General features: G+C 41.3%; 5 protein-coding genes across 5 annotated transcripts; 3 read left to right on the forward strand and 2 right to left on the reverse strand. All coding sequences in view use genetic code 12, as the record gives it.

The window, feature by feature from the left end:
- Nucleotides 1–140: 140 nt before the first annotated feature.
- KGF57_004769 (uncharacterized protein) lies at nt 141–5,498 on the forward strand (the record flags this gene model as incomplete). Its single annotated transcript, XM_051754314.1, has 4 exons — nt 141–1,009; nt 1,209–3,523; nt 3,768–5,355; nt 5,489–5,498. The coding sequence occupies 4 exons, from the start codon at nt 141–143 to the stop codon at nt 5,496–5,498; spliced, it is 4,782 nt and encodes a 1,593-aa protein (XP_051606681.1).
- A 31-nt stretch (nt 5,499–5,529) lies between these two features.
- On the reverse strand, nt 5,530–6,321 carry KGF57_004770 (Elongator subunit; the record flags this gene model as incomplete). Its single annotated transcript, XM_051754315.1, has 1 exon — nt 5,530–6,321. One exon carries the CDS (start codon nt 6,319–6,321, stop codon nt 5,530–5,532), a length of 792 nt encoding a protein of 263 aa, XP_051606682.1.
- A 252-nt stretch (nt 6,322–6,573) lies between these two features.
- On the forward strand, nt 6,574–9,033 carry KGF57_004771 (ubiquitin-ubiquitin ligase; the record flags this gene model as incomplete). The annotated part of the gene is made up of 1 exon (XM_051754316.1): nt 6,574–9,033. The coding sequence occupies one exon, from the start codon at nt 6,574–6,576 to the stop codon at nt 9,031–9,033; it is 2,460 nt and encodes an 819-aa protein (XP_051606683.1).
- Nucleotides 9,034–9,232: 199 nt separating this feature from the next.
- CPA1 (carbamoyl-phosphate synthase (glutamine-hydrolyzing)) lies at nt 9,233–10,489 on the forward strand (the record flags this gene model as incomplete). Its single annotated transcript, XM_051754317.1, has 1 exon — nt 9,233–10,489. One exon carries the CDS (start codon nt 9,233–9,235, stop codon nt 10,487–10,489), a length of 1,257 nt encoding a protein of 418 aa, XP_051606684.1.
- Nucleotides 10,490–10,525: 36 nt separating this feature from the next.
- On the reverse strand, nt 10,526–12,184 carry PWP1 (rRNA-processing protein; the record flags this gene model as incomplete). Its single annotated transcript, XM_051754318.1, has 1 exon — nt 10,526–12,184. One exon carries the CDS (start codon nt 12,182–12,184, stop codon nt 10,526–10,528), a length of 1,659 nt encoding a protein of 552 aa, XP_051606685.1.
- Between the last annotated feature and the right edge of the window lie 32 nt (nt 12,185–12,216).

Genomic DNA, 12,216 nt, shown 5'->3' on the forward strand with positions numbered 1-12,216 from the left:
AAAAATAAAAGAAAATCCGCGGGGACCCCACCAATTCTCTCTCAATCAGCTATAAAAATACAGAATACCAACTGTTATAGCTTTTCGTTTTTTTTTTTTATATACTACTAAACTTATTGCATCCCACGTCTATTTGAACCATGCCTAACACTTTATCCGACTCATACCTCAAATCCTCAGTTTGGAAGCCTGACTTATTCAAGGGCAAAGTTGCGTTTGTTACGGGCGGTGCCGGTACTATTTGCAGAGTTCAAACAGAAGCTCTTGTCTTGCTAGGCGCAGATGCTGTAATCTTGGGAAGGAATGTGCGAAAAACAGAAGATGCAGCTAAAGAAATTGCTCAATTGAGACCAGGAGCCAAGGTTCTTGGATTGGGCAATGTCGATGTTCGTAAAATCGACAGTCTCAAAGCCGCTGTTGACCGGACCGTTAAGGAATTGGGAAGAATTGATTACGTCATTGCTGGTGCAGCAGGTAACTTTCTCGCTGACTTCAACCACTTGTCTTCGAATGCTTTCAAAACAGTTGTTGACATCGACCTTTTGGGTTCATTCAATACTGTTAAAACCACATTTGAGCAATTGAGAAAGAATAAAGGTTCAGTTATCTTTGTCAGTGCTACTTTGCACTACACGGGTCTTCCATTCCAGGTTCATGTCAGTGCCGCTAAAGCAGGCGTTGACGCTTTGATGAACGCCTTGGCTGTTGAGTTGGGTCCTCTCGGTATCAATCTCAACTGTATTGCACCTGGATTGATTGGCAACACAGAAGGTGGTGCAAGACTCAATCCGCCAACGGAAACCCCATTGGAGAATAGGGTTCCTCTTCAGAGAATTGGTACAACCACTGATATTGCCGATACTACAGTGTACTTATTCTCAGACGCTGCATCTTATGTGACAGGAACTATATCAGTAGTCGACGGTGGATTGTGGCAAATTGGTGGATTCTTGGGTGAATTGTACCCATCCGTTGTCAAGATGCAAAACGAAGACCCTCAAGGAAAGTTGTAAGTCAAATAGATAGATTTCGTGTATAAACTATCAAGGAACCCCCCCCCCCCCCATAAAGCGCGAATTTGCAATGATTTGAATTTTTGTTTTAATAAAATCCCTTTCGTTTTCTTTTTCTTTTACAATGTAACAGCACAACAAATCAAAACTAGCTACTAAAACTGCATGTGCGACAATGAGTGATAACGTTGCTAGACAGAAGTCCGCTCGGTGGGTGACAGAAGTACCTGATTACGGAGATTGGGGAGACGAAGATTATGACAACGATTATGACAACGATTATGACAAAGATTATGACGAATATGAAGACGATAATGTGGCGGAGTATGCAGCTTCTGCATCAGCACAACCAGACAGCGTAAAAGAGAAACAATCAGAACAGACACATGAACCGAAGTCTACAGATCCAAAACATGAACATAAACTTCCGGACCCCATTAGTGTCAATGATGTTTCCACAGAGATACCACATGCAGAGGTAAAAAGTCCCTTGGTTTTGTCTATAGATCGACATGAGGATAGAGCAGATACCGATAGTAGTGGTGATGAAAGGGCAGAGACGGACACGATTATGCGTCAGCGTTCTGAATTCAACCATGGCACACAAGATGACAGAAGCAAAGAACCTGCAAGTTTACCTCGTAGCGCAAGCACATATGAGCAAGTGGTACCTGGCGCTTTCCAGAACGATGAGAAGATTCACAATGCGCTGATTGCAAGTACAAACGACACCTCTGAAACGACTCTGGATCATGACTACAGGTTGCGGAATGCGTATGGCAGACATGACAAGAACGATTTTGTTGTTCCTCCTACTCCTACCTTTAGTGAATTTTCTGGTCACTCTAATTATCCAGAAACGTTCTCCGAAGCCAGTTTCCAATCAGACTCTTCAATTCAAAGAGAACCTGTCAACTTGGCAGTGAAAGATACACCTTGGACAGGAGCAGCCGATTCGGTTTTGGAGGAGTCAAATGATGATGGAGACGAGCACTATGAACAAGCGCCGGACACTGGGAAATTGGTTCTTTCTATTGATAAGAGAAATGATCTTGATCATGATCATGATCATGAGAATGAGAATGAGAATGACGACAGCAGTGATGATGATTGGGGATACCAAGGCAATGAAACTTCGGACGAGGAGGACGATCATTTGCAACCTCGAGAAGAACATGATATCGATTCATACATAAATGAGTTGAGTGGAAATGCTTCTATTAAGGAGAACGATCACTCATTAAAGGCTCCGAAAGTGGACACAACAAACCCCGAGCCAAGTGTTTTTGATGTTGAAACCAAAGATGAAATAGATAGTCCAATTGCACCATTGTCTATTGCTCGTCAACACCATACCTACTTGAATGAAATGGCCAGTCGAAAGCTGTCAGTGCGGAAAGCTCCTGCAAAAGTTGAATCGGGTGACTATTCTAATATACTAAACGGATACGGGGAAGATGAAGAGTCGAGCATAGAGCCCAAGGTTGGCCATAGTCGAAAGGAGAGCCTCGATTTTGTACCACCAAATGTGGATACACGTTCCATACTCTCTAGTGGATCTTTGTCCACCGGCAAACTTTCATTCGAGTCAAAAACAGTCCACAAGCCAGAGATAACTGAGGATAGTGAGCCGGATCACCGCAGGACATCTCAAGCTACACTCAGCTTCGGCAATTGGGTTCCCAACACCGAAAGCTATCGCAATAGGTTTATCAACGACAACGATAATGAGTCGACTATAAATTTTGACTCTGATGCAGCGTCCAAGTATAACAAATTTACAAAAGTCCGCAACCCATCTGGCCTTTCTGATGTTATCTCCAACGCCAGCTCCATTTCAGTGCCGGAAACGATAGATGCGGCTATGCCAAGTATCAAAGAGGACACTGATGATGAAGTTCAACAAGACCTGTTCAACGACAACAAGTCCAATGACAAATTGGAGCCCTTCATGACTCAAGACTCGCTTTTTGAATCGAAACCATTTCAAAAGCCAGTGTTTGGAGAGGAGCGATTGACACCGGCGGCTTCGAAAGACAATTTGGCTCAAAAGTACTCGAGCTTGCTTCCAATGCAAGACCGACAAGCATCGGATTGTGCTGCAGACAAGGCTCCAGCACAGCCGAGGTCGGTGTCGAGTAATAGTATCTCCACAACAGTTGTCACAACTGTGCCAACAACTTCCTCAACGTCGGACTTCAAGCCTAGTCCCTACCCAGTCTCAAACTGGAAAACTATAGTAACAATTTCCCAGCCCATTGATCGGATTGCTGCTTTTAAAAAGGCATTGGCCGATGAGGCGGCTTACGAGACAGGATTACAGTATTGGCTCAACTACACTTTGAAGCAAAGTCCGGACTCTAGTAGTAATATCCATATTGGTCGGATTGCTTCCGAGGCATATCAGAATGCTGCACATAATGATTTGAGGAGACATGGATCACTTAGAAGTAAGGTGAATGTGATGAAAGATAAGGTTGAAGGAACCGGCTCTACGGCGTCAAACTTTGGTAAGAAGTTGTTTAGTCGCAGTAGAAAGTTTATTTCGGGAGATAAATAGGATTATGAAGGTAAATGCTCGAATTCTGTATCTCTTGCTCACACACACACACACACACTCTCTCTCTCACATACACTCTTTCTCTTGCAGCCTGTGATTTTTTTCTTTTCTTTTGTGTGTTGATGTTTTGACATACAAAGTAACCCCAGAGTGGAACCCCATATGACTTTGAAGGATGATAAAGTACTTGATAGTCCATACGATTTTGCCACCTATGGCATTCGTGATCAACAACACACCTAGTATTATATGGGCTATTGTTGAGTTTTTTTTTGATATCTGCTTCTTCTGGGTAAAACATTTGTATCACATCTACAATAGAAGAGATCCTTTAAAAGAGCATATAAAACGACTACAGAATGCATCAAGTTACAACGAGTGGAAGCTGACCGCTTTTGAAATTGATCGCCTCACAAATATGGACTTGTGGCGTCAAAACTTTATTAGCAAGCACTACGATTATGTATTGATCAATGAACGGATTAAATCGCTAGCTGAAGCTAGAGACAATAATGACTCGCAAAAAATCATGTCCTTGTTGAGGTCGGGACTTATTAGAAACTTTGGTGGTATTGCTCAAAAGCGGTTGTATTTGAAGTCGTACATGGGGACTAAATTCAAAATTGAAGAGTACATTAATGAAATTCTTCACTGTTTGGAGTTTTTGAATGAAAGCTTGAGCAGTCACAATGGTAATGAGTATATTATGAATAGCAAGCAGTTGAAGTTGGACTTTTTCCATGACACACGTCAGAGTTTTGGGTCCACTGCTTTGTTGTTGCAAGGTGGTTCCTTGTTTGGGTTGTGCCACTTGGGGGTTGTGAAAGCTTTGTATTTTAAGCGCCTTTTACCAAGAGTAATTGGTGGAAGTGCAGTTGGAGCAGCTGTTGCGTCGCTTGTTTGCACATCAACGGATGATGAGTTGATTCCCATCTTGGTTAATATTGAAGAGATGATGAAGAATATCGATATCCTCAATCATGAGATTGATGAAAGATTTGGCAATGTTATTGAAAACGTTGTTCGAAAGGGTTACAGCCAGGATATCTTACTCTTTCTCAAGTTTGTCAGAGACACAATCGGGGACTTGACATTTGAAGAGGCTTACATCAAGACTGGAAAGATTTTGAACATTGTAATACACCCAACAAACCGAAGTGTGCCTTCTTTACTCAACTACATAACTGCACCAAATGTCATTATCTGGACAGCAATATATGCGTCGATTGGAACCGGTGTCTTGTCTGACGATATTGCCTTATATGTTAAAGATTACAATAACGAAATTGTTTTGCAAACGCCGGATTTGGAGGTCAAATTTTTGAAACCGCAGGAGGTGACATATCACACTTCTTACTTTAAAAACAATATAACAACGGACATTTCGCAACGCCACTCACCTTTTACGAAATTGACTGAATTGTTCAACGTCAACCATTTTGTCATCAGTTTGGCGAAGCCATACCTTGCACCATTGATCAGTAATGATTTGAAACATTACCATGCCTCGTATGGCAAGCTTAGATTTGACAAGAAAAGGAAAACATACGATGGGAGTGAGATGAGCAAGAAAGATATTGAAAAGTTTGCAAAAGACACTGGCTTCAATTTTAAAAAGAAGTTAAAGACAATCATAGGAATGGAAATATTGCATCGGATTATTGTGCTAAACAAATTGGGGTTATTGACTGAGGTTATGAAACGGTTATTCATTGACGAGAAACCAACGGCGATGCAGTATGCTGCCTCTATAAGAGAAGTCACCATTGTTCCGGAGGTGAGGTACTTGGTGAAAGATCTCGGAAGGGTGTTTGATATTCATCGCACAAAGGAAAATATACCTTATTGGATCTTGGTTGGTGAAAGATCGGTTTGGCCCCTTTTCCCATTGTTGTGGACGAGATGTGCTATTGAGTTTGCGTTAGATGATCTATATAACTTACAGAGAAGACGTAATTAGCGATAGAAAACTTTAACATTGGCATCTTTGGTAATGTGGTAGACATAACTCTTTTCTTCCACTATTAGATCATCGTAGGGAATTGCTCCCTTTGATACCACAATGCTACCAGTAATGTCCTTGGCTCTTCCAGTGGCCAAAGGCTCCAACGTAATGTTCAAATGTGATCTAAATAGTAGTTTTGTTATAAAATCTGTGATCTTGAAGGCTGGATCGAGCATGTCGTGGGCATTGTAGTCAACAAGCTGCTCGTCTTTGGAAACAACCACAAATAGCTGACTAGCTTTTTTGTTTAGTTTTAGCAACATTGATAATAAGTCATTACTGCTTATGCTTGTCGAATAAAGTAGTACCTCTGGTGCTTCAACAATAACCACAGATCTCTCTTCAATGTCCACATTGAAAAGATTGCGTAAATCGTTGGATGCATTTGCGGGATCACTAATCTTTTCAGTAAAAAGACCAGAGAAACAATCAACAAACTCAAAGTTTGAATCAAGTAAATTGACACCATTTTTGCGAACACCTTTGGTGTAATGATTTTCATCATGGAGAAAACTGAATAGCACAACCTTACCCAATTTGGCTCGCTTCTTCAAGTCTTGATTGACAGAAGAGGCCGTTCCAAAAATCCCATTTTCAATAAGGGAATTTACTAGCCAGCTTGGATTGGTACCCTGTGTATGAGTAATGGTGGATAAATATGATTTTGTTCTTGATGATAAGATCGAGTCGTCTATCAACGAGTGGTTCTTGAAAAACACCAAATCTTGGCTTGGAACGGACATTGAGCTCTCGGGTATGTTATTTTATATACCGCTCTAGCTGAAAAAAAGAAGAAAAAAAAGGAAAAAAAAATACAAATAAAAGCAAGGCAATGGATTGTAAAGTCGATGTTTAAAGTTGAGGAATCTGTTATACTTTAGTTAAACTAATTTCCCTCACCGCATCTCAAAATTTTTTTGTGTCCTCGATTATGTTTTCTCAAACTGTGAGTGACTTCGGCACCAATTACTTCGAACAGCTGCCATACTTCTCAAATGACGATCGAAAATTCAAAACTGGGCAAGTCAGATTTGCCACCATCATACGATGACTCCGAGCGCGATGCTGAGAAAGCATGTGACTCCAAGACGGCCACCTCCAATATGAAACGGAAAAACGTACCATACCGGCCCTCACCTGAACAACAGCGACAAATCGATCTTTTATCAAATGCCAGTTCCAATAATTCAAAGCTGCATTCACGACTAACCACAGTGAATAGTGCAACCCGTACAGAGTATTTTGATTTACTACCATCTTTTGAAATGTTTCAGAGTATTCTTAAACGTGATGATCGTCAATTTCAAGAGGATTTGTCCAGATCTCCACCGCGATATGGCGACACCCAGAACAGCACCGCTAGCCATAATGCCTCTTTGGCCCTGTCACCGCGACAATCGATTGACCAAGCTCTACACAACTCTGTCCCGGAGTATAGGATAGAACAGGAGTTGGAAAGACAGCGGGAGCGTGAACATGGTATCTACAGTGAAGTTACCTCAGGACCATCATTGAGTCCTGTTGCTTCTTCCCCAGGCTTACACAATCAGAACATGGCTGTCACTGAAGACACTTATGGCGCTTCACCTTTGGACAATATAGATAGATTGAACAAAGTGTCAAATTCCGCCATTGACATTCAAATATTCGTCACCAAGACTGTCCCACAGCCCAACGCAAAAAGTGATATGGAGTCACGATTGAAAGAATATACTAGTGGGGACCACGTTAATGGTTATATTGTTGTAACCAACACCTCGTCCTCGCCTGTTGAATTTGGTCTTTTTACAGTCTCACTTGAAGGAACAGTTAAGTCGACGGAAAGAAACGCCAATGCATTCGACTTCAGCAACCGGTACAGTCGAATTTTGATGAAGAAGTTTCTCAAGATGTACGACTTAAGTGCAAGCTATGGGTATACATACGTCCCAAATAGTGCCGGCATAGAGTACGAGCCATTTACGGTGGACGAAATGGATGGCTGCTCCATTGGCTTACCTGATAATAGGATCTTGCAACCAAAGACAAAGTACAAAAAATTTTTCACATTCAAGTTCCCACATAGCTTGTTAGACAATGCTTGTGTTAATTTGGTACTTCCGCACTTGTTGCCACCTCCATCCATGGGTGTGGACAAGACCTGTTTTTACAACCGAGGCGAAAGTATAACTTTCAATAAGGCTTTGGGGTATGGTATGTTGAACGTACGCGGGACTCCTTTGTTAACAAAGGATTTTGGTTTTGAGGACATGAGTGTTTCTTACTCGATTGAAGCAAAATTCATTGACAAGGTCGACTCAAAAGAGGCCGTGTCTCATCAAGATATAAACAATGCCAAAAGTGATTACGTGATCTCTAAAAGCGCTCAATATTTTCTTCGGTTCGTTCCAGATTTGAAGGAGCAAGTGGCATATTGTAAATTGCACAATATTGGAAATTTCCCTGCCGATGGCCTTGGTGGAAAGTTTTTGGATCAATTGAAAAACAATACTACCTGGAGTTCGATTCAGCAATTGAACAACCAAGTTGAAAAAGAAATTGATCAAAAGCTCAACAGTGAAGAGTTGTCACCTCTTGAAATGAAGTTGAAAAATTTGGAGATTCATGAAGATTCAAAGATAATTGAGAATGAAACCTTTGTGACAACCAACCGACCGGTTGACATATACGGAAAAAAGAAGAAGTTGATTCTATCGTCATTGATGAAGTTGGGGCTGCTGACAATGTCCATTAATTTCCCCGATAAAGTTATACCGTACGGCTCACCTGGATTGCTAATGAGGTATAACAACGGTGAGGACAATTCCTTGCAACCAGTGACCAGTAATATGGAAGAGCTTTATAATCGTGGTGCGGAAGATATACTTGATACCATCGAGGCTGATTTATGCTTTGAGAGTGATAGCAACATCAGGCCACAGCCAATAAAAGTTAAGACGAATATAGTGGCGTGGTCATACAACACTGAATACCCACTTCCGTTTGAAATCGGGTATGACTTTTTTTACAAAAGTCACGAGAATGCACTGAATGACTCTGTGGAAACAACTGAAAACAACTTGCACCTCATCAAGAATCAGGTTCACAACTACCTCAGTTTCCTAAAATCAAACTCCCTTATAATTAGCAAAGAGTCATTCATGTACTTGAAGTCAGTACAGAAGTTGGGAATCAAAAAGGATACCATAAGAGACTATTTTCAGAGCAGTATTGAAGAGCCAGATTGGCAAATTTCACAACTAAGTAACGGAAAATTCAAATGGACCAAACGGTTAAAGATATCCTTGGCGATAGAGAACAAACACAATGTGACGTTGTTACCCACGTTTCAGAGTTGTTTGGTGGGAAGGTTGTACTGCTTACAGGTGTCAGTCAAGTACAAGGGGACAAATAGTGAACAAAATGAGTTTGCACACAACGTGGTTAGTTTAGATGTCCCGGTGTTGGTTGGTTGAGTTACAAAATCCAATCCTCTTTTATTTTTATTTTTATTTTTTTTTTTTGGGTAGCGTTGGGGATGTGACTCAATCTGGTAATTGAAATTTGTTTAAGCGCGCTAATCTATTTTCATCTTCAGTAAAAGAAAAAAAGAAAAAAAAATTTTTTTTCTTTCCCGTCCTCCTTCTTCTGTCTTCTTTCATCAAAGTAAGCGGGATGTTTCAATTCAAGAGGTTTCTTGCCACTGCTAGCAAGGGATTCACAAATAACAAATCGCAATTAGATAGAGCAACACTCACGATAAAAAATGGCCCAGTATTTAGTGGATACTCATTTGGTGCAAATAGAAATGTGAGTGGTGAGGCTGTCTTCACCACGTCGTTGGTTGGTTACCCGGAAAGTATGACTGATCCTTCCTACAAGGGACAGATTTTGTGTTTCACTCAGCCATTAATTGGTAATTATGGTGTACCTTCTTCCACCACAAAAGACGAATTCAATTTATTGAAATACATGGAGAGCCCAAGAATTCAGTGTATTGGTATTGTTGTTGGTGATGTTGCTTTGGAGTATAGTCACTGGACCGCAGTAGAGAGTTTACAACAATGGTGTAAGAGGAATGGGGTTGCAGCTATAACTGGTGTTGATACAAGACAATTGGTTTCGTACTTGAGGGATAAAGGGTCCAGTTTGGGTAAAATCACCATTGGTGAGGAATACGATGCAGATGAAGATGCTGCTTTTGAAGACCCGGGCGCTATAAATTTGGTGCAAAAAGTCTCGACCAAGCAGCCATTCCATGTAGAGTGTCCAAAAGAACATTCAAAAAACTTGCATGTGGCTGTGTTGGATTGTGGTGCAAAAGAAAACATTTTGCGTTGCTTGGTTGAAAGGGGAGCGTCGTTGACGGTATTTCCATACGATTACCCCATCGACAAAATTGCTAATAAATTTGATGGTATTTTCATCTCAAATGGTCCAGGTGATCCAACCCACTGTTCTACTACTGTTGACAATTTAAAGAAGATCATGGAAACACACCCGGAATTGCCCATTTTTGGAATTTGCTTAGGTCATCAATTACTTGCCTTGGCCAGTGGTGCTAAGACTATCAAATTGAAGTATGGTAACAGAGCCCACAATATACCCACTTTGGACCTCATCTCAGGCAAGTGCCACATCACATCACAAAATCATGGATATGCGGTAGACACTTCGACCTTGACCGATGGCTGGAAAGAGATGTTTATCAATTTGAATGACAACTCCAACGAAGGTTTGATTCACACTGAAAAGCCAATCTTTTCTACTCAGTTTCATCCGGAAGCCAAAGGAGGTCCCCAGGACACTGCTTATCTTTTTGACAAATTTTTTGAAAATATGGTAAAGCATAAAAAGAGTTTACCCAGTGTCGAGGGAAGCTTGTTGGTGGACATTTTGCCAAAGGAGAGAGTAGAGCAACTTACGATATAAATGATGTAGATATGAAGTCAATGAATTGAATAGATTTTAATCCTCATCTTCGTCTATTTCCTCCTCGTTCTCAAATTCTTCGCCTTCGTCCTCGGATTCTGAATCATCTTTAGCACCATCAACCTCTAGTATCGTGTCACTCACATCAGTTTGGTATTTTCTAGCAATTCTTGATGCACGTCCAGCAACTTTCGCTTCCTCTCTAGCTTTTTGCTGCAACTGTTTCAACTCATCTCTGAAACCAGTTTTTACAGTTCTATTGGAAAATGTGTCCCACATTTTCAAACCGCCAGTAACACCACCAACTACCAAGTTACCGGCGACTTCGATGTCGTTTGCATATGATGCGGTCAAGACATTACCAAGACCAAAGTCCCTGGACAAGATCATAGATGGTCCGCCTTCCGTGGGCGCTTTCCATAGCTTCACTGTTTTCTCACCCATCGCGCTGGTGATCAACATGCCTGGTATGTAGTTGTTGATATCCAACGAGGAAATTCCGGCATCGTGTGCATGCAAGGTCCATAATGGTTTTGACGCCTTGATATCGAAGCAGTATACGTTTCCTTGGTCGGTTCCCGCATAAAAAACTTCGGGATTCGAGCTCCATCTCACATTTTCGACCTCTTCTCCAGAGCCAACTGAGTAATATTTAGAAAGATCATCGCTAAGACGCACATCGGAAACTGCAACTTTCGAATCGTACCCACCTGTCAATAATATTGACGGTTCGGTGGGATTCCATTGAGAAGATGACACCGTTTTACCGTGGTGTATTTGATTCAAGGATCGCGCAGCAATGCCTGTATTTAGATCCCAAAGCTTCACTGTACTATCGGCAGATGTGGATCCCAAGACAGATCTGTGTATTTTGTTATGAGTCAATGACAAAACAGCATCAGTATGGTGAGTGGTGACGTGTTCTGACTTTTTCAGTTTCTTTTTCTTACTCTTCTTGGCGGAAGCTTCACCTAGGATGATGTCAGGAAATGCTTTGTCGACGTAGTCTAAATTCCACAACTCGATTTGAGGATCGAATGTACCCACAGCTGCAAAATTTCCAATATTAGTATCTGTGACTTGAGACTGTCCTGGCTTGTAGTTTATCCACTCAACGCATAAGGGAAATGCAGGCAACATAATATCATGATGAACGTATAAAGTTGAGTCCCTAACAAGACCTTTAGCGACGTCTGCATCCAACTTGTCCTCTTCTTCCTCTTCGGCTCCAGCCGGTGCTCCTGCACCATCATCGTAAATGTATACATCCAACCATGAAATGTCGTCTTCTGTCCTTGTGGCCAAGACCAAGTTGTCAGTGGGGTATATTTGATTTTCTTGCTTTTCTTCTTGCTCATCTACTTCCGTTGGCAAGGATAAATATACATCTTCTGAGTCTTCTGACTGATCAATTTTTGCGCTGGACAATCCGGGGAACATGGTCACTTTCTCACCACCGTTTTCATTTTCATTTTCGTCATCGTCATAATGCTCCAAATCGTATTCCTTTAAATCATCATCGATGTCGATCTGATCAGTGAGTGTCTTTTTTGCACTTTCTAAATCTTCTTTGGCATCACTGATTTCAAGTTGCGCCATGGCATTGATCCTATCCATTTCCTCGTCGTCCAATTCATATTTCTCTGGAAATTCTGAGGCATAGCCTCTGGGTACCCATGTGCTGGATGAGATCATTTTTTGAGAAGATGTATTGAGATGAGATGTAG

This window comes from Candida theae (genome assembly GCF_024610275.1).
Source record: "Candida theae strain CBS 12239 chromosome Unknown scaffold11, whole genome shotgun sequence".
NCBI classification, from domain to species: Eukaryota; Fungi; Ascomycota; class Pichiomycetes; order Serinales; family Debaryomycetaceae; genus Lodderomyces; species Lodderomyces theae.